At 35.9% G+C, this 22,469-nt stretch overlaps 1 protein-coding gene across 5 annotated transcripts in view; it reads left to right on the top strand.

Moving 5' to 3' along the window:
* The window catches only part of HS2ST1 (heparan sulfate 2-O-sulfotransferase 1), a 152,748-nt gene extending 131,019 nt beyond the window's left edge, over nucleotides 1–21,729 (top strand). For 3 of the 5 annotated variants that reach the window (XM_036256672.1, XM_036256674.1, XM_036256677.1), the window contains 5 exons: nucleotides 1,571–1,656; nucleotides 11,279–11,417; nucleotides 17,634–17,731; nucleotides 19,564–19,721; nucleotides 20,640–21,729. In XM_036256672.1, the coding sequence (XP_036112565.1) occupies nucleotides 1,571–1,656; nucleotides 11,279–11,417; nucleotides 17,634–17,731; nucleotides 19,564–19,721; nucleotides 20,640–20,869 (711 nt within the window). In that variant the 3' untranslated portion in view covers nucleotides 20,870–21,729. The remainder of the gene's footprint in view (nucleotides 1–1,570; nucleotides 1,657–11,278; nucleotides 11,418–17,633; nucleotides 17,732–19,563; nucleotides 19,722–20,639) is intronic. The other 2 variants (XM_036256673.1, XM_036256678.1) reach the window with 2 other exon arrangements.
* Nucleotides 21,730–22,469: the final 740 nt, after the last annotated feature.

Genomic DNA, 22,469 nt, shown 5'->3' with positions numbered 1-22,469 from the left:
TGAGTGTGTGTATGAGGAAGATAATAAGATAGGGTTCATTTTATTTTCTAAAAACTCCATTATTTCTCTACAATATGCATTATTAATGCTTCCTCTAAAAAATAAAATTTACTTCCAGAACCTTCCATTTTTCTCTAGTTCACATTCTCTGACATATGGCCACTTTTGCACTTTTTCCCTACTCTGCCCTACCAATGTCATTAACCCAGCCGCAGCCGTCATCATTCATTGTTACTAACTTATTGACTAATCTGCTAAAAAGTGCGCCAGAATATCTCCATGTAACTAACTTTATTCTAACACGTAGATGAAAGACTGATAAATTATCAAAAGTGCCTATTGACAGTCCTATGCTTTAGAGGCTGAAGTCCTAGTTTGTAGATGTTTTCAATTCAGTCTAAGGTGGTGAACCCCCACCCCTCACCTCATCCCTACCTCCTACTTTATTCCCACTCCTACTCTCATCCCATTGTGTCTGGTCTCCAGAAGCGATCCGTAACCACTTGCTGCTCATCATATAGAGATTTGCTTATCAGAAGTATTTATCATTTCCCTGAGAAATTGTGTATCACTACTTTGTAGCTGGTGATACTTAAGTTTATCAAGTTCTATATTAAACAGTTCATAAAATTTTAAAAGTATATTTATACTTAAAGAATTTTTTATACTAATCTTTTGTATACTTTTAATTGTAATGAATTAAAGTACTAATATTTAGATTTTTAAAAAATTGTATTTTACCTGTATCACATCTCTAATTTTATCTTTTTTTATCAACAAACTTATGATATCTACTCTTAACCCCCCCTTTTTTTTTTTTTAGTTTTATTTTTTTAATCCTCACCTGAAGACATCTTTCCATTTTTTTGTTCAGATAGAGTGGGAGGGAGAGAGAGGAACAGAGAGAGAGAGGAACATCGACAGGAAAGGGACACATCGAGTGGCTGCCACCCACACGACCAACCAGGGCTGGGGACAAACTGTAACCGAGGTACATGCCCTCAGCAGGAACTGAACCCAGGTCTCTCGGGACCGCAGGCTGATGCTCTAACTGCTGAGCCAAACCGGCCAGGGCTCTACTCTTAACTCTTTAAAGTCTTCTGATAATCATTATGTTTCCTTTGATCATTTTGATTTAGCAGTTAATTTTTTTAATTTGTTGAATTGTTAATAAAAATAAATTTTTAGGAATAACAGGTCTCTGAGAAGAAACTCAATTTGCATAGTCTCTTCCTATAATGTAGTGCTGCCTGCTTCATCATTGTGCTGGTACCCACCCTCCCCTCAGCCTGTGTGAATGTATGCGCTGTGTAGCATTGTAAATAATTGCATTGTGCCATTTGGTTTTCAGGGTCCTCTTTCACTCTTTTCTGACTGTGGTGATCGCTCTCCCTCAGTGAATTAGTAGTTAGATCACACTATACTTCCCTTAGAAACCTGTGTTTTAGGCTCTGCAATTGTCAAACTGGTATGATTGGTTTTAAATGCCTACATGGAAAGTGTTTTGCTATCATTAAATTTCATTTTCTTTAAAGTGTACTTAAGTAATGAGTGTGTTCTCCTGTTTCAGGTGCGCTTTGTGAAGAATATTACTTCCTGGAAAGAGATGAAACCAGGATTTTATCATGGACACATTTCTTACTTGGACTTTGCAAAGTAAGTTATACCTAAAATGACACACTAAAGAATGATTTGTCTTTAGCAACCTAAAAAGGAATACATTCATTAAATTGTTAAGATTTTGATTTTTTTTAAAAAGTACTGCTTTGCCTTTGCCACTTTTAGTTATGTAATTTAAATATACCTTTTAGTGTTTTACTGCCCTCTAGTGTTCATAAATTGATAATTTTGATAGTAATTTTAGAATTCTAGGTAGATTAAATTTCGTTTTTTTAAATAGTTATTTATCATCATTACATTTATTTTTCTTGTACAACCAAATTACACTATTTTAGGAGAGCCCCAAGTTTTAGCTTAGGGGCCAGAGTATGACTTAACATGTCATTGAGAGCTGAGAAAGCAAAGAAGTCACCCCTGAGTTATTGGTGCCCCAGTGTTTCTGCTCCTCATCCAAGACACAGTCAAGTATACACGTTCTCTTGGGCTGCCTCGCTTTAGTTTTAACATTGAGATGTATTCAAAGGAGACTTTTTAAAATATAGTGATTTTCCTTTATAGTTATTTGCCTGAAACTACAGATAAATAACACTCATTTCCCATATTTTGGGGGAGTAATTGGATTAGTGAATTTCTGTCATAGTGTTCTCAAGAAAAGTTTGTAAAACTACAGGCCTACTTATAGCATCCAAGAACTATGTGGTTCCCTGTAGAGTTTGTGCTGTGGTAAGTACTAATCAGAAAACTGGTCAAAAGGAATATTCTAAACATAGGCAGCTTGTGAATCCACTTAAATGTTTTTGTAGCACATAGAGTACCATTATAGTAACCCCAAATCCAAGTATTTTCCCTAATAAGATTTTATACCAACTTCAAAAACATTTAAGATATATTTTAAAAATTATTTAAGCTTAGACATGTTCACTCAGTCTTTTCATTAGCAGTCATGACTTCAAAGTAATACATTTGTCAACTTTAAAGAGCATTCTGTGTAAAATTTGAAAATTAAATTGATACCCCACTATCAATTTAAGTTCCTAAATTTGAAAAGAAAAAGTTGAATGAAATACTATTGATTCAGATTCATAATAAATCTTAACTTTTTTGAAAAGCATGTAAATAAAAAGGAATCTCCCAAATATTACATATACAAAACAATATATCCTTATTTCTACTTGTTTTCACAGTATTCAAGATCTTCAATAAAATGGTTGCTTTAAAGTTATGTGTGCATTTTTCTTTCTATTTTATTGAATTTATTGGGGTGACACTGCTTAACAAAAGTATACGGGTTTCAGGTGCACAATTCAACAACTCATCATTTGTACACTGTTTTGTGTGTTCACGATCCCAAGTCCAGTCTCCATCCATCACCATTTATCCCCTCTGTACCTTCCTCTACCTCTCCCCACCCCGTAGATGTGAATTTTTCTATAAATAATTCATACTGCAATATTGAAAACATTTTATAGGCAGCTTTAAAATAAACTAATTATTTTTTCTTTGCAGAGGCATTGAACCAATTTCGTAAACTTCATTCATATGCATATTTCCCTCAGGGCTGCATTATCCTTCAATTGAATGTTTGTTACCCTTTCACCTAAATGATTTATTTTTTTCCACACAGAGCTTGGTTTCTCATACTTGAGGTTTTCATTATTAAAATAATATATTGAATACTTTTGCTTTTGGCAAAAGTCTTGTACACAGAATGAAGCTCTGGTATATGCTGGAGTTCTTGCAGTTGAAAAAGTATAAAGCTTCTTGAAAAAATTAATCTGGTTTATTAAATACAAACATGAATGTTTAAGAGTTGAAATATTTTTATAATAGGTTTCACGTTATTGAAGTGAAAAGGATTGTGAGAATTTTTAATAGACTTTTACAAGATTTTAAACAAATACCTAAAAAAATGAACTAGAGGAAATATATTTTGATATATGTAGTCAAGAATTATTATAGATATAACTAGTGTATTTTTAAAGAAATTTTTAGTTTGATAGTCATACGTACCATGAATGAGTAAAGAAAGAGAAAGAAATGTCATCTTACCAATTTTTCAAATACTTTTTTCTTCAAAACATATTCTTTACTGGGATAGTAACTTTGGTAATCTATTAAAATACTTGCCTTCAGGAGAAAATGGACACATTTGGTGAAAGAAATATTTAATCACATAGCTTTCAATTACCTTAGAGATACAAAAAGAGTGGAAACCCAGGAAATAAGATAGAGAAATAAAAAATGAGAAGTGCTTCCTCATTTAGACTGATTACTAAGAAGCACACATTTTATTTGCAGGCTTATTTCTGCTCAAGCAAGTTTTGGTTATATTTATGTGGTTTTATTCAGAACTTTCAAATAATAACAAAAATATCTTCTTGTTACACATTTGTATTCCTTTCCTGACTACTACTTTTTGTCCTAATTCTGTTCTTTAAAAAACATTTTTTTAAAATTTATTGATTTTTAAAGAGAGAGGAAGGTGGGGGGAGAGAGACAGAAGCATTGATTTGTTGTTCCACTTATTTATGCGTTCATTGGTTGCTCTTTGAATGTATCCTGACTGAGGACAAACCCATAACCTTGGCTTATAGGGAACAGTGCTCTAACCAACTGAGCTACCCGGCCAGGGTTTTTAATCCTTTTTTAAAATCCTTCCCTGAGGACACATTTTTATTGATTTCAGAGAAAGAGTAAGTGAACAGGAGAGAGAGAGAAATATTGATTTGAGAGAGAAATATCAATCAGTTGCCTCCTATACACACTCCTGATTGGAGATTGAACCTGCAGCCTGGGTATGTGCCCTGACCAGAATCTAACCTGCAGCCTTCAGTGCCTAGAAGGATGTTCAACCAACTGAGCCACGCCAGCCATGGCTTAATCTCATTCTTGATATTTTTAAAGTACATTTTCTAGTTCTTCTTTTCCATTTTTTCCTTTCATGTTCAATGACTTATTTTGTTATCCTTTTAATTGGTAGACAACAATTTAAAAATAATGTAAATATGATAAATTAATGTCATAAATTTATAGTTTTTTTCAGTTAAAACATTGTATAGGTTGGACATTTTCCAAAGGTCATAGGGTGGTGTTCTTATCCTCTTAAGTGGGTTGCAGTTCTTATCCTCAAAGAGTTCACTGAAACCTCATTTTTTTTTTTTTTTTGTAATTATCAGTTCATTATGTTTCTTTCTTTATAAAGACTGAAAATATTAAAGATTGCCCTCCCTTTTAAATTCATACTATTCATTGATCAGCAGCTTCTGTTAACCCCACTTTGATTTTCTTCAAATGTTATAAGAGGAAGACATTAGAACATCTCTTTCAAAAACCTTTTCAGTAACATTTTTCTTTATAATGAATGTTCAGCTAAAAGAAAACTGTTTTCATACTGGTTTTGATCAGACTATGTAGTGATTTTTTATGATCTAGTGACCTAGGGGTCACATGTCAGCATCTGTTTTAGAAAGACACTTGGAAATTATTTTGGTATAGCGTCAGTTTTATTCAAGTATACGTCAGGTACGTACCTTTGTAGTTGTCGCCAGGAATGAGGATGGGTTTTCATCGCTGTCATTTTGGTTAGTCCATATCACCCTTACTGTCTTTTTCAGGACAGTTGCAGTGAATCAGTAAAAAAGCTTATATATCAGGGTAAAAAATGAATAACTAAATGCTTCACTAGGTCTGAAATATCCTAGAGAGTAGTCAAGTGACAATGTTTTAGGCCTGAGAAGAGTTTATTAGTATATAGATTAATGTGAGATTGTCTCTCTTCCTTCTCTGCTGAACCAGTTGAAGTTTGCTCCATTTTGTACAACTTTCAACAATTATGTCACAGCACTAGAGAAACATTTAAACAATAATTTTAATCATTACAGGTACTATGTGAGAGTTGCATTTTTATTGACCTTGTACTACCAGTTCTTTGTACAGCGGTGATGATCTAGGTTGTCAGGAGCCATCTGTGAAGTCAGATTTACAGTTACATCCACGCCGTCCCTTACCAGCTCTGTGGTCTCGGTCATGTGACCTCGGTCTTTCGTTTCCCCATTTGTAAAATGAGGATAATTGATGTAACTGCTTCATGGGTGGTTGTGAAGATTAAATACCACAATGTATGCGAAGCACCTAGCTCTGTCTCTCTCACAGATCAGTGTTTTGTTCTTTTAAAATTCTGTTTTTCAGTTACCATGTTATCTTCCTAGTGTTTCTGTCTCCTCCCTGTTTGAATCTGCTGGCTCTTCATATTTCAAACTCGTAATAAAGCATTATTCAAGACTTTATCTTTACTTCCATTATTACCCATTTTTATTTATGAAGACATCCAAGTAGAAACTTTAGAGTCATCTTGAACAACCCTTTTTAGAGTCATCTTGAACAACCCTTTTCCCCACCACATATATCTGATCAGTCACCAAGTCTTCTGAGTCAGACTTCTGTCACTTGCATAATGCCTTTGACATGTATCCAATCAGATGCATGTGTCGGTAGTTAGTTTGTTACTGGGGAGTATTCCATTCTGTGGACACACCACAATTTCTACCATTCAGCAGTTGCTGGATACTTGGGTTATTTCCAGTTTTTGGTGATTATTAGTAAAGCTGCCAAAACATTTGCATACAGGTTTTGTGTGGACATCTATGTCCTCATCTCTCTTTGATAAAACGTACAAGTGGGATTGCTAGAGTGTGTGGTAACTCTGTAAGACATTGCCAAACTGTTCTCCCAGGTGGCTGTATTATTTTGCAATGTCACCAACAAACAGTACATGAGAGTTGCACTTGCTGTGTGTCCTTGCCAGCATATGGTGTTGTTAGACCTTTTCTTTTTTAAATTGGAGCCATTCTAATGGATGTATAGTAGATGGATGCCCATTTTAAGAGATAAATACTTTAAAAAATTACTGATTTACAACATTATCATAAGTGGGACCAACATATACCAACAAGTCATTTGCTATTTTTTGTTGTTGTTCTTAAAATTTTTTATTTATTGATTTGAGAGAAACATCGATTTGTTGTTCCACTTGTTTATGCATTTTACTGGTTGATTCTTGTATGTGCCCTGACCCGGGATTGAACCTGCAACCTTGGCCTATCAGTGTGACGCTCTAACTAACAGAGCTATCTGGCCCGGGCTGTCATCCACTATTTTTGAAGCAAGACAATGGGACTTGCCAATAGAAGGATTTGGAACTTTCTATGAACCTTTTTGGTCTCAGAGAGTCCAAAATAAATTTGTATACGATATCCATGTTGTCAGTGAGACTGCTGTTTAACTAGAGATGTTAAAACTAGCATAAAGCAGATATCTCAAAGCATAATGCTTCCCAAAGGCTATTCAGCCCTCTTTCAGCTTTATGGTCTTCCATTTAGGTTTGTCTAGCCAGCTGACAAGGTTCCCTTCAGATGTTCTGAGAGTGCTTGTTCTTTTAACCATTCTTGATGCTCATTCATCCCTCTGAGCTACATAGGACTGTGGTTGTAAAGAAATGAGCCGAGTTTGTGCTCCTAGCTTTGTCATACCACGTACACTGACACGGTAAGAATAAGGTTCCTAAAATGTCTGTTTACCAACCTGCTGCTCACATTATACTTTCCCCCTTTTGATTCTTGTATAACATCACAGATTCCTACCAAACATGCTCTACTGTTCCCAGGCAGATCATGTTCTAACATGTCAATAATAGTTTATTTTTCCTGGGGTGAAGATGGTTTCCTTCTCTTTCACCTGAGCCCTTCTGAGGAGCAGCTCAGATGCCTGACCAGGGTTAAACGTGGGGTCTGTGGCCACAGCACATATTTTCCCCCTGTACAAAACTACCTGGGTGGCAAAAGAATTAATCCTATAGAGGATGCTTGTTTCCTAACCAGCTGAGCTGAATGGCCCAGGCCCTATTTTTATCATGCCTATGTTTGGTTATAATCTTTTGCTTCCATGTCTATATAATTATGCCCTAACTTACAAATAATAATTCATATCCATTTTCCAAGTAAGTTCACACACGTTATCTTATTAAGATCATACATATAAATGTCACCCAAAGCCATGCCCCAGAAAGTCATTTTCTCAATAGCAAGAAGAGGTTTATAAAGTGCCGTACCCCCTTTTCACTGCTACTTGGTCAGAATTGCTGTCCATTCCACGTGTCAGGAACTAGGGGAAGGGAGGAAAGAGGAAGCTTGGTAGGAGGTGGTCTTCTGGGAGAAGGTAAGGGAATGGCTCAGGGCTGCTCAGCAGCTAATAATGGAGAGGCTAAAGGCAGTTCCCAGGGAAACCCATAATTTTAAGAATGGAGTCATTGCCCCCTTATCTGGTGTTTTCTCTTTCTTGTAGATTCCTATTATAAGACTCAGCTCTCTCAGTTAAGGTAGCAATTTGGTATTCCTGATGCCTCTCTATCCTCTTCTCAGTACTGAGTGCTCTCCCACAGAAAGGCTTTTAAGTGGCTATTTCACAAGTCTATTCAACGTAATTCTACTAATATTTAACACCTGTGTGTCCAGCGCCATGCTGAACACTAGAGTTAAAGCCATGAACAAGAGGGAACAGCCCCTGACCTCCTGGAACTTCTGTTCTAATACCCAATGTGACAGTGCCATGTATCTGCAGCAGTACTATTTCCTTTTAAAAAATTGTCAAAAACGTTTTACTGCATTGTTGCATTTATAGGTTAATGAGTTGTTCAGTGGGAAAAAAGTATACCAAGTTCTGATCAATCAACTCACAACCGGTATAATAATGTTTTGCAAACGGATTCTCTATAGTTTTCAGTATTTCCATATGTACAAAGAATTTGCTGAATTAGAGCTACTTCATGATGAGAAAAGGACTAGGGTTCAGTTTTACCCACAAAGCAGTCCAACCTATTTGTAAGTCAGGATATTTGTAAGTTCAGTTAATTTTCAATAATTCACTGAAATAATCAAGTTATCTGGGCCCCTTGCTTTTTTTCTTTTGTGGTTTCTTTTTATTATTAATTTGCTTAAGACTTTAGTATAAAACATCTATAGAACACCAGCTGTGTATAAGACATTGTTTGTAATAGGCAGAAGTAAAGGGAAACTGTGAAATTAGTTTAACTGTATGCTTTTTAGTGCCGTTGGGGAAAGATTTTAGTAAGATGGGAAGTTTAAGTTATAAGCTATTATCTGAATTGAAGGTTTCAGTGGACAGATGAGTGAGCGTATCAAGAGTGGTTAAAAGAAGAAGCAACTGTCATTGTCTCTTACTCAGAGACAATGAGATATTGAGATATCTCATTGAGATATAATTGACATATAACATTAAGGTGTACAATGTGATAAATGTATATATTGTGAAATGTTTGCCACAATAAGGTTAGTTAACATATCCTTCACCTCACATGGTTACCTTTTTGTTGTTGTGAGAGCATTTAAATTTGACACTTATAGCAACTTTCAAGTATTGTAACAGTGGTGAACTGTAGCCACCCTACCGTTCTTTTGACATTGTTTCTATAAATGCCAACTCTGACTAAATGTAGCTTGTAGATAAACAGCATGTTTGTATAAGAATTCTAGGAACTAGTTTCAAAAGATACAAACTCCAATCTTCAGCCATCCTAGCTCTGGGAGATTTGCTGACCTTCAACTGTAAAACCATGATCACATAAATCTAGAATGAAGAAAACCAGGATGACATACACTAGACCATCACTTGACCAGTTTTTAGATCCTTATTGGAATGGACTGTGCTGTTCTGCACTTAGAAAAATTTTCAACTCTCTCCCTTTGATCTCTTTGTTCTTCTTTTCCTCTCCCTCCTTATAAAAACCTCTGCCTATACTAAGATGTTGAGATGCACTCTGGGATGAAAGTCCCGCATCTTACCAACTGGCCCACACTTGAATAAACCACTTTCTTTCTCACAAGCACCTGTCTTGCAAGTTTGGCTTTCACTGTGGCAGGCAGCCAAACCTGGGTTTTGGTTACAGTATATTGTATAATATTGTTAACTATAGGCATTATGTTGTATATTAGGTCCCCTATCATGACACTTCTCTACTATCTCAGTCAGGAATCCTTCCTGATTCTTATAATGGCCTACAAGACCCACATAATGTGCTCTTCCTTTACCCCACCCCATTTCTCTATTCTCATACCCTGTTAATATCCCTTCTGCTTCTGCTGCACCCAGATTGATCTTGCTTTTCCTCAGAAATGCCAGGCACTTAGCTGCATCAGGGCCTTCATATTTGGAAGTCTCTTCTTTCTGGAACACTTTCCTCCACATATCTACATGGTTCCCTTCTCATCACATAACACCAGTGATGCCTTCCTGAAAAAAACTATTTGTAATTGCCCACTCTCCGCCTCTCCTGGCAGTCCCCTTTTCCTTTCACTGCATTATTTTTCTTCCTACTACTTTTTGCCATCTGACATATTTGCTTATTTGTTTATATTCTGTCTCCCCTGGGTAGAATGTTAGCTTCAGAGGACAAGGAATTTTTTTTTTTACTGCTATCTCTATAGTATTAGAATAGTGCATGGTATATATTAGGTACACAGAAAAGCATTTTTGAGTGAATTAATATAATAGAAAAATAAGGATGGCATTCTAGTTAAGAAAGACAATGGGCAAAGACATGTAAGAAGAAATAGGAATCAATATAATAAGATACAGTAGCAGGAGGAGGTAGAAGAGGCAGGCCTAATTATAACAGATCGATGGTCTTCTATCTGAAAATAAAGTTAGATCAATACGGTGGTACCTAAGACATAAGGCAAACAAATTTTAACAGTCAGGCAGTGGAGTGTGGGTATGATGTCAACATAAACTGTAGAGTTGTTTTAGGTTTCTAAGAAGAGTGATCTAACAAATAGTGTTTTAGGAATATCAGTTGAGAATTGGTATGGAAGGTAGATTGAAAGGGAGAGAGACTGGATGTAAGAAAACCAACTAGGTTATTGCAATAATCTAAGCAGGAGACCTAGGGAGAGGGCAGTGGTAAAGGAAAAGGGAACCATCAGTGAAGGAAGGTCAGATCTGTGAGAAAGCCTGCAAAAGAAAAAATCAGGACTTAGCAACTGTACTAAAGAAGAATAAAGGAAAGTGAAGAGTCAAGATAGCACCAAAGTTTCAGGACTGGGACAATTGAGGATATTAAAATAGCCAGCTGGACAATTCTAGGTTCTGCAGAGGTTGCTAATGTAAAAGCCCTGTGTTCTTTCATCTCATTCCACGAGGAAATGATGCTGAAAACATGTCTTTCACCTCTATCTTGTCTTTAAAATCAGCAGTAGTAGAGAGCAGACTCAAATGGTCGTAATTGTGTGGACTTATGCTGTATCCATAACATTTATCTAGTTTGGTGGGCCAGAAATGAGAAATCATTGCTATATAAAATTAAAATGTTTTATGTAATTTTGTTGGTAAATTTTTAAATTATTTTTTATTTAATTTTCCCTTCTCGCCTTTATTTTCAGCCATGATTTTAAAATTCTCATTTCTTATTACTTTATTATAACATAAATAATCATAAATATTTTCTAATCTCCATATACTCTATTTTATTTAAATTAATTCATATTCTACTTTTCATGTAAAATCAGTACCTTAAATTTATAATTTCAGGACACTCCTAAATAGAGTGAAATGTCAATTTTACCTTTTAAAATTTGTTCTATTTCAGATTTGGTGTGAAAAAGAAGCCAGTTTACATTAATGTCATAAGGGATCCTATTGAGAGGCTAGTTTCTTACTATTACTTTCTGAGATTCGGAGATGATTATAGGCCAGGGTTAAGAAGACGAAAACAAGGAGACAAAAAGGTAATATTTTAAAGATTTTTGTAAAGATAATTGTTTATGAAATGCAATGAACAATGTGCTTTTAGAAATTATTACTGGTTATGCATGTGCTATTTGCTTATTGTAAAAATTTTGAAAAGAGCCCAAAAGTATAAAGAAGCAAAAGTAAAACTACTTTATAGTTGATATTTTGGAATATACATAATTTTTTGTCATTAAAAAAATATTTTACTTATGTTCCAAGGCTATTTGTTTTATTATAGTTATTATATTAACAATATTCTGTGAGACCATTATAATTATTCATTAATATGATGTATTTGTGTATGTACTCTGGTTCTCTTAGTCTTGCTGATCATCAGTTTAGGGACACTGTTTTTTGCCAAGGCAGCTTTAAAAAAGAAGAAGAAGAACAAGGAGAGAATAGTGGTTCAACAGAGTTCTTAGCAGGTTCAGTATTGTGCTGTGTCCTGTTTATGTACATCCTCCAGATGAACACCAGACTTGTTTTTCTAAAAAACCAGACTGATTTGTCAGCTTTTCTGGTGGAACATCTTTACCTGCACCTCATTGCTCACAGGACTGCCCAAGGCAAAGGAGGCACAATCTGACATAACCTGAGACCTGCCTTCTTTTCTTTAAGGCACCCAGTGCTTCAGACATGTGAAATGTCACTGTCCTCCAGTCTTATCACTTCTTATTTTCAGTACATGTGTTGTTACCTACATTTAGAATGTCTTTCCTTCACTCTGTAAAATGATTTGTCCACCTTTAAGGTCCAGCTCAAATGTTGCCTCTTCCAAGAGGTCTTTTCTGGTACCCCCAGGCATTAGTCTTGGCTCCCAGAGCATTCCATTCAGATCTTCTTTTAAGCATTTATTTTGTGATATTTGAATTATTTGTTTACATATACATCTTCTCCAAAAGGTTGTGAAACGTCCTAAAAAAAGGAGCTCTATTTCATTAATCTTTGTTTCCCCGGTATTTAGCATTGTGCCTACTTCATCTGTATGTGCTTAACAAATGGTTGAATGAGTGAATTCTGCACCTTTTATTTAGTCCTCAAGTGTTACATGATAGTGATGCTAGATATTTGATGTATTAGGACAGTTATTATCCAACGATTAATTTTTTTCCTAAGTGCCCTCAGTGTTACATGAGGAGTCAATAATTTTTGTTTTATTTGACTTCTTTATGTTTCTAGAAATTGCTCTTTCTTTCCTTAGTCTCAAAGCTTTAGGCAGAAGGTACTAATCCAAGCTCAGATAACTGACAAAAATATTACTTTTAATGTCTACTGATCTCTTAGTATTACTTAATCTCCTAAAAATATATATACTTATATTATAGAGATTCTGCAAAATTTTATAAACTCTACTAATATAACTCTTTTGTGACCCAGTACTTTAGAATGTATTGATAGTTATTTTTAAATTCATTTCAATGCTTACTACTTTTTTTTAAGCCCTATCGTTTACATTAGCTCTTACTTAGTAAATGTATCCATCCATCTCTTTCTTTCCACCAAAGGAATTTAATGTTGGTAAGGAAAAGATTTGCAGTCAGGTAGGTGCCACCATCTACCATTTGTCATTGTCAGCCCTAGATACCATGGTTTGGAGAATCATATAATAATAATAATAATTAATAATAATGTAACAATAATAATAGCTCACATTTACTGAGTACTTACTGTAAGCACTATTTTAAGTTTTATACATATATATATATATATCTTTCTTTTCATGTAGCTTGTACAAGTCTATGGGTTATCCTTTTCAGAAAATTGTGGATATTCTTCTTTAATACTACACTAAAACTCGACAAGTAGTAGTTTCTTGAAGTTGTTGAAGTGTAGAGTCTGAAGCCATAGCAGTGAACCATTATGCTCTGCTACATTAACACCAATTGATATACATTACATTTGAATGGATTTTTAACTGAGCATAATTTTGTAACATCATGCATTGGTCATTTGGATCATATTAGTTAACTGAGTTATGTGGACCTTCCAAATGTTCACACATTTTATTATACAATATCAAAAATTTACATTGATTAATATCACCACGATCTCATGCCAAAAGTTTTTAAGTATTGGGAGACAGTCAAGCTCATGGTGGCTGGTCAAGTATTCCAAAATTTTATTTTGTTTTTGCTTGAAAGCTTAACTTATATCACTGGCTAACATGGAATTTCTCAACCTTGATACTGTTGTTTTGAGCAATAATTTTTTGTGTGGGAGCTGCCTATAATTGTAGGATGTTTACCAGCATCTCTAACTCTACCCAGTAACATGTTTCCCACACACACCCTAGGTTGTGAGAACTAAAAATGTCTTCCAACGCTGCCAAATGTTACCTGACAGCCAAAACAGCTTCAGTGGCGCATCACTGGGCCAGCACTGTTCAGTGTTTTCTTTCAAGTGACAGGCAAGCATACTTTGTTTATTTTGAGAAAATGTCTACCAAATAACCCAAGTTTGAATAGCCGTAGTTTGTCCTTTCAGCATAGGCCTTCTTAATGGCTTCCGAATAGTATTAACTGTGCTGATAAATCTCATCGCACACATTTTCTAAATATATAAATATTTTCTTGTTATTTTAATTGTGTATTGCACTATAGATTATTAAACACTTTTTATTAATTATTGTTTTATTAGCAGAACATCAAAGGGGAGTGTATACTTAAGGAAAGAGTAAGTAATTATGTGCACTAAATAACAATCTAAAGATGAATTAGTTTGTGTTAAGAAGTACTCATTGGTCCCAGAGATCCCAGTTCCTACCTCAATTACCTTTTTGTATTTCTTTAAATTAACTAGGCTTATCAACAGCTATAGCAATTATAATGAATTTAAAATATACTACCTAATATATATATTAATATATATAATATAATATATATTACCTATATATTATATATATTAACCTATATATTAATTTATAAAAGATAGTAAAGTTGAAAGGAAATCATACTTAGTACTACCTGATGTTACCTTGGCCTACAGAATACTGCCTCCATAGAGCTCAGCAGTTCACAAAAGGCATTTAAGAACTTACTGTTTGCTTAGAAAGTGTTTTATATGTAAAAAAGTACAGGAAAACAATATAATATCTTTGCAGTTGACATATTTATAGGTTCGGCAACTTTTTATTGTAGACCAGTTTTCTTAATCTCAGTAAAAGGTATGTAACCCAGAATCAGTCTTGACCTGTCTTCTTCTCAGGTTTCTGGTTGGACCATAGGTGGTTTCTTTCTCTAGAAAAGAGAAAACAGAAGGAAGAGTTCGTTGTAATGGAGTTGAAGAAAGAGATGAAATTGGACATTATTTTTAGTCATGTATAAGTAGGTGGTGGTATCCACTAGAAATTGTATTTGTACCTCAAAAAATAGGTCCGAGCTAAATCATAGACCTGAGAGTCAGCAACATTAGGCAGGAGCTGAAACAAGGAAGTGAATGAAATTGCACTTTGAGACATATTTAGTATGAAAAGAGGACCCGATGGAAAAGGAAGAAGAAAAAGGTGGGCAGGGTACAGACACTTAGCTCTGGGGAATGCCAGCAGGTAAAGAGCAGCATGCCAAGGAGACTGAGGTCAGAGAGTCAGAAGACAAACCTGCCAAGTCCTTGAAATAGATAAGAAAATAATTCAGTTGCAAAGAGGTTAGTGAATTGAGGATTGAAATCTGTTCCTTCGTTTGTCAGTGGCAAGTCCATCAGGGATGTCAGAGAAAAGAGTTCACATGGAATCCAAAGGGTTGAGAAGCAAGTGAGACATACGTTAAGACTGACCCTGAGGAAAGACTCCTCTTGAAATAGAAGTTTGGCTTTGAAAGGAATGGGAAAAAAAAATCAGGAAATGTTTCTTTTTTTTTTTTAATCCTCACCCGAGGATATTTTTCCATTTTTTGTACAGATAGAGTGGGAGGGAGAGAGGGGAAGGGGGAGAGAGAGAGAAACATCGACGTGAAGGGACACATCGAGTGGCTGCCACCCACACGACCAACCAGGGCCGGGGACAAACTGCAACCGAAGTACGTGCCCTTAGCGGGAACCGAACCCGGGTCTCTCGGGACCGCAGGCCGACGCTCTAACCGCTGAGCCAAACTGGCCAGGGCAGGAAATGTTTCTTTAAGATGACAGACACTTGGGCATATTAATATATCTGAAGACAGCAAGGGGTGATCATACAAGGAACTGGAGAAAAGTTGGTGGAGCAGGGTCTCAGAAGGGGGTAAGAATAGTGTTCAAAGATAGAGAAGGAAATGTCTCTTTAAAGCTGAGGGCTCTAGGGGTACAGATGCAGATAAACTTTCATCTAAGCAGGAAGCTAAGGGAATTCACACTTAGCTTCAGTTTTCTATATAAAGCATGAAACAAAATTGTTTGCAAAATCATATATAATGTAAATATAATTGCCATTACTATCAAGCATCAAATTTTGTTTTGATCCTTTTAACTTAATTTTAGGAGTTAAATATCTAAACTAAAATCTAAATGGTCTAAAAAAATAAATGGTCTAAAATATTTTTATATTTCATGCTTTTAAAAACATTTGTGTCTAGTTCACAAAGAATTGTTCTTTCTGAAAACCATAAATGGACTTTAAGTGAGAAAGTTGATCATAACTTTTTGTTCCTTTGGTGATTTTGTGGACAAGGTAGAGTCTGGAGTGTTTTTATTTTACGTTTTGGCTTTTTAAGTACTTGGAAGTTTTATAAAAGAAAAATATTTATTTATAGAAAATTTGAGCTCTGAAATGTGACCACAATGTAAGGAGAAGGCTAATAGAAGTTAGCAAATAAGCAGGGAATTTTTGGTGACCAGGCATTTGAGTGACAGTCTTCTGTGATCTGAGTAGAGAAGCCCAGGTATTGATGTCACTGTTGGAGTCAGCGCGACCGTCCATCTTAAGATCTCAGGGCATTGATTCATCAGGTTGTATGCAGTAAAAATGGTATTGAGTTGTCCTAATTTGGTTTCTCTCATTAGGAAATACTTGGCTTACTTTATTCAAATATTTATATAGAAATGGGAGAATTTCAGTTATATGCTAAGATCTGACACACACATGTATGTTCATCAATTTTTGATTATTCATAGTTTTGTTTTGTTTTTTTCTCCACATCTTCCATGTCATCTTTGGGTTGTTTCTTTTAGCTGATAGGGGCAAAACACCTCCCCCAAATAATAAGAATGAGGTGGAAACCCAAACTATTTTTCTACTTCTGTATTGTCTAATCAATCATTTGGTAGGTGAATTAGAGTAGATGCGAAGCTTCTAAAACAAAGGAACCTGGATCTAGAAAGTCAGGAGCCTGGACTCCGAGTAAGGACTCCTTCTGCTCCTTCCTATTTCCTCTGCTCAGAAATAACAGGTGGGCCCTGGCCAGTTTGGCTCAGCGGTTGAGCATTGGCCTGCGGACCAGAGAGTCCTGGGTTCTGTTCCCGCTAGGGGCACGTACCACAAAAAAAAAGAAAGAGAGAGAGAAAGCAAGCAGATGGTATTTGTAGCTGTCTCATGGCAACAACCACAGCTCTCAAGTTGGCTCTCTGACATCTCATTATTATAGCATTTCACATAGGTGATGCCTACCGTTAAATGCCTGTGACAGACAGTAAGGGCTCAGGAAAGTGAAATTGGGTACTTTAGATACATAAGCTGTGAGTCTCTTTCCTTTTTAATTACTTCAGTCAGATGCACTTGGAGAGGAAGGCATGCAGTTCTTAAGTATTTGAGGTCATTTCTGCTTTGTACAATGATTTAGCTCATTTTAATGAGAAAGGGAAAAAGAACTTAAGTTCTTTATAGTCTTTTCAAGTGATTGTTTCACAAACGATTATAATCATACTATTATAAAGAAATGAGAGTATCCTTAGCCTTGTTTTTATTTAATTTTCATTTAGTAAGGGATTAGAAAGTACAAATACACAGATTTAACATAAGATCCAGTACTTAGTTTCAAGGACAAATTTTTATGGGGGGGGGGTTCCATTCATATAGTAAAAGAACTCACATAAGCATTGGTATAAAACAAAGACATGAGAAAAATCCTTGTTTAACTTGCCTCAGTATCAGGAATGTGTTCATAACCTGCCTATCCCTTTAATTCAGTATCTTGGTGAACGGACAGCCACTGCCACCCATTAATTTAATAACTTACCACGTTCAGATATTTGGTAGGGGAGACCTGGGTTCACGGCTCACATGTGCCGCTCTGTCTGCGTTCCAGACCTTCGACGAGTGTGTGGCAGAGGGCGGCTCGGATTGTGCCCCAGAGAAGCTCTGGCTCCAGATCCCCTTCTTCTGCGGCCACAGCTCCGAATGCTGGTAGGAGATCAAGTTAGCTTAACTGGTCGTCCTCGTTATCTGTGCTCGGTCTTCCCAAGTGTGAATGTGTCGGTCAGTGGGTAGGTATAAGGAAATGGGTGAAAGACCAGACTAAAAAAGCATGTAATTAAGTAATACTTAGTTTTGTGGTTACCTTTAAGTGCATTAAAAAGATTCTTCATGTATAAATATCCTTGCATATTTCCTCAGATGCTGGTTTTTGAATTTTTTGTTTGTTTGCAGTGTTACATGTTTGGCTTTTTTTCGGCAGAGCTCTTAAGTAGAGGTCAGGGGTCATTTCATAAACCTAATTTTCCCCTAAGCTTACTGTGATAGCCATTTATGTCAGATCAAATAGGACCTTTGTCCTAATGGGTAGTCACCTGGCTTTACTGTTAAACTGATTTTGACTTGGAGAGAAGGTTATGGTTGTGGTTTAGTCTGCTAACAAACATGAAATGGAAAATAAAGATATTTTATCTTTTATAAAGAGTTTGTTTCCTCAGAATGTGCTGAGTTTTCAATTTTAAAAAATAATGGTTTGTTTTCACTTGATATAATCAATAATTTTAATAGGAAAAGTTGAAACAACAGGAACACATTCAAAGTTAGTGTCTTTCTTAAAACCATAGTGAGATGCAAGGAATGCCTTCTGTTCTCTTCTTCATTATTTGAGATGTATCATTTGATTACTGTGAACTTTAAAGTCCTACGCAATAGATTATATCTAAGTATAATATAGCATTAGAAGAATTGGAAGCATAGGAAGAATGTCTTAGTTTTTAATCATTTCCATAGAACATGGATTGGCAAATTATAACCTGGAGACCAAGTTTGGGCCATCACCTGTTTTGATAAAGTGTTATTGGAGCACAGCCACATTCATTGGTTTACTTATTGTCTATAGCTGTTTTCATGCTGCAAGAGCTGAATTCAGTCATGTGACCAAGACCCATGTGGCCTGCAAACTTAAAGATATTTACTCTCTGTCCTTTTATAGAAAGTTTGCCAACTGGTGCCTTAGAACAATGAAGAGTATTGCTCCATTGGGCACTGTTGAGATTTTAATTGAACGTCTTTACAGATTCATAGAACTGGGAAGGACCTTAGAAATAAGCTAATTTATCTCCCCCCCCCACACACACACAAATTTTTAATGGCTGAGAAAAAGTTAGAAAGGTAAAGTCACCAGCTTAATACCATGCCAATTAAAGACAGGGCTGAACTTAGGATTAGGGAGTGTCAGTGCTAAAAAGAACCAAAAAGTATCAATTATTTAGAGCCAAATCTACTAATAGCCATTAGCTGACAGTGTAAAAAAATAAAAGGTTCCTGGCAGAGCCATTTCTTATCTTACTTCTGTTCCTCAAAAATGACAGAAAAACCTAAGCTCACAAATTAAATGAAGATAAGCACTAAACACAAATTGCTTAGACCTTGCTAGATAGCTTTTAAAATGAACAAAGTTAGTTTAGTTAAAAAAAAAAATTAAATGCACTCACACTAAATCAGATAAGAGAAATATGTTTTATATATATATAATATATATATATATATACACACACACACATTTTTTTAACTGCCCTCAAACTAAATTTTGTTAATAGTAAGCTGTTAAGCCTGAGTTAGCCCTGCATAGTTGAGCAGAAACTGGGGATAGAGGTAAAGGAAATTAAAATCAGGTGTGCCTCCCAAAAGACATTAACCAAAGAGTGTTAAGGCTTTGGATGGACATGTGTTTATCTATTTTTTCCATAAATACAGTGGCAAAGGCATAAAATATACTTAGCAGATTGAACAACCAGGTTCTTAATTTCTTTTCTTGGTTTTAGGAATGTGGGAAGCAGGTGGGCTATGGATCAAGCCAAGTATAACCTAATTAATGAGTACTTTCTGGTGGGAGTTACTGAAGAGCTTGAAGATTTTATCATGCTCTTGGAGGCAGCTTTGCCCCGGTTCTTCAGGGGTGCTACAGAACTCTACCGTACAGGTATATAAACGATGGGTTTCTTTTTAAAGCCCTCTTCAACTTTTTTCATTTGCAAATTGAGAAATATGTGTGATTTGAAGTGTCTTGAGTAAAGTACAAGAAATAACTCCAGAAAGGCAGGTAAAATGTCTGTTTCTTCCCACCATTTTCAATACAAAACAATTCCTGGCACACAGATGGTGTTTAGTAAATATTTTTTGAATGAATGAACATGTATTAGGTGATAATTAGAAGGCATTGTAGGAAAAATACAAACTACAGAACCAGTTTCAGATATGTGCAGTCTTTTATAATCCCAGATACCAGACATTATGACTATATTCTGCCCATAGACCTGCCTCATGCCGTTTAGAGTAGAGGCCGGTCGGAGGACTTGGTCACTTCACTGATGATCACCATGTGCGGATCTGTACAGTCCTGAGAGTGTGCTTCAGTCTGAAAGTGATTGCGGTGCAGTCTGGGTGGTTTTGTTTCTTTGTGCTGGTTGTTCTGCAATTCCCTGGTAAGACAGAGTCATAGGAGCTCTTTTTCTGGCATAGACGTATGCCCTAATGTCTAACATATAATTATATGGAGTTTAGGTAATGAGAAATTAGTGCGAAGGTTGAAAGTAGATATTTGATCATATTTTCAAAAGTGAACGAGTCAGAACACCTGAGTTACAGCGTGCGCTGTGCCGGCCCACACTTCACTGATTGGCAGTCCTTACTTTAACTGTTTGACAGCTCATTAAGTCTTTAACAAGTTAAGGAGTAAATCACGGTTTCAGTATGATTAGGGCACTGGTTTTTTTGTTTTTGTCTAAAACAGTTGTTACTTGTCCTTCGCTCTTAACTTAAACCATCTCTTCGAATGAAGAGGCAGTGATCTTCTGTGTGTTCTCAGAATTATTTACCTTTTCTTTTTTTCCTCTGTAAGTAGGAAAGAAATCTCATCTTAGGAAAACCACGGAGAAGAAACTCCCCACTAAACAAACCATTGCTAAACTGCAGCAATCTGACATTTGGAAAATGGAGAATGAGTTCTATGAATTCGCACTAGAGCAGTTCCAATTCATCAGAGCCCACGCGGTACGAGAAAAAGACGGAGACCTCTACATCCTCACACAAAACTTTTTCTATGAAAAGATTTACCCTAAGTCGAACTGAGTACAAGGTGTGATGATTCGATTTTTGAACTAGAACTTTGACCCTGGACCCTGTCTTCACCTTAGTTCTCAGGTCCACAATTCTTATTGAGCCGAGTTAGGAAACAGACAATGACGTCAAGGAAGTAGATGCCGGCTGGTATGTCAGTGGTCTAAGAAGTTTTAAGTTTCCGTCTTTTTTTTTTTTTTTCTGGTTAGATTTTGGTGGGAGTTATAACCTCCTGCCTGGGAAAAACCTACATATCACCTAAAATACATACATAGCAGTTCTAATCAAAAGGCTAAATACAATTTCAGAGAAAGTGCTGATACTCTGTTTTTTGATAAAGCATTTTTTTCAACTCACCGGGAGTGAAGACGAATCGTGTACACCTCCGCCTTGGCCCCGGGCTCGGGCTGCACGGCTCTACTGAGCGGCCGTGCTGTTTGGCAGCGTGCGCTTTGTTCTCGTGAATCAAGTCTCATGAAATTGATTGGAATGTTCGATCATGTTTGCTAAGAAATGTCTGCTGTAGTTGGAATTGCCCATATTTATCTAGGTCATGTTGATTTCCTTTACAAAATAACTGTCATTAGTGTTTGAAAAAAATTTAAACTATTACTAATACTGTAAAAAGAGTCAAAGCAGTATTTCTCATTCCTGTCTCCCCAGTATCTAAGATTGTGGAGACACTGCAAAGAATGTTATTTTAGTTAAGACTTCCACGTGTTAATATCAAAAAAGTAAGTTTAGTATTTTTAATATTTGTTTCTCTGTGGGTTATTTGTAAAGCTGTAATCGGATACCTGTGACTCCATATTATAACTCCATTAGTGAGCTGTGGTATGGGTAGGATGTTCCTACTACTTCTGTACTTTTACTTGTAGATTATTTTTACTAAGGTGCTTTATAATGTGTTTTAAAGCATTACATTTACAAAAAAAAAAAAAAAAGGAAAATGCTGTAAATATTGCATATTTTATGTATTTGGACCAAAAGGTTATAAGTAATTAGACAAAAGTGGTTTTGCACCAATTTTATTATGTCAAGTAAAACCATCAGACCTACTGTTCTTGTATTTCTCATTTAACTTTAAGATATCACTGAAATTAACTTCAAGAACCTTTCGATTTTGATACACAGTACATTGTTCATAATTGGGGGCAGTAGTTATAGTGGAAAGAGTACTGGATAAGGAGTCAGAAAACTTGATTTCTGGTCCTGGCTCTGCCACCTATCAGCTGTGTGATCTTGGGTAAGTCACTTAACCTCTCTTTGCCTCAATTTCCTCATCCGAGGATGAGGGTAATAATACCTGCTGTACCTACCTCGCAGGGGTGTTGTGAGGATTAAATGAGATGGCCTGTGAAAGCACTTTGAAAATCGTGAAGCGCTCGCTATATGAATGTAAGGTATTATGGAAACACCTTTAACATAGTTTCGTACCATTCATTTTTTGAAAAAAGAAAGGGAAAGTCCACTTACAAGCTATTTGAAAAAGATTTAATCTTGATATAAATTTGTGTTTGATAAATATCTTCTCAGAGTTTTATCTTCCCTGTTTCAACTATTGAAATGTGAAACACCTGTGAGTTCTTAACGCTCCAAGAGCAGCTGCTTG

Source organism: Molossus molossus, unplaced genomic scaffold (assembly GCF_014108415.1).
Source record: "Molossus molossus isolate mMolMol1 unplaced genomic scaffold, mMolMol1.p scaffold_m16_p_12, whole genome shotgun sequence".
Lineage (NCBI taxonomy): Eukaryota > Metazoa > Chordata > Mammalia > Chiroptera > Molossidae > Molossus > Molossus molossus.
The sequence above is the reverse complement of the archived record's forward strand: the minus strand, read 5'-3'. Positions and strand labels throughout refer to the sequence as shown.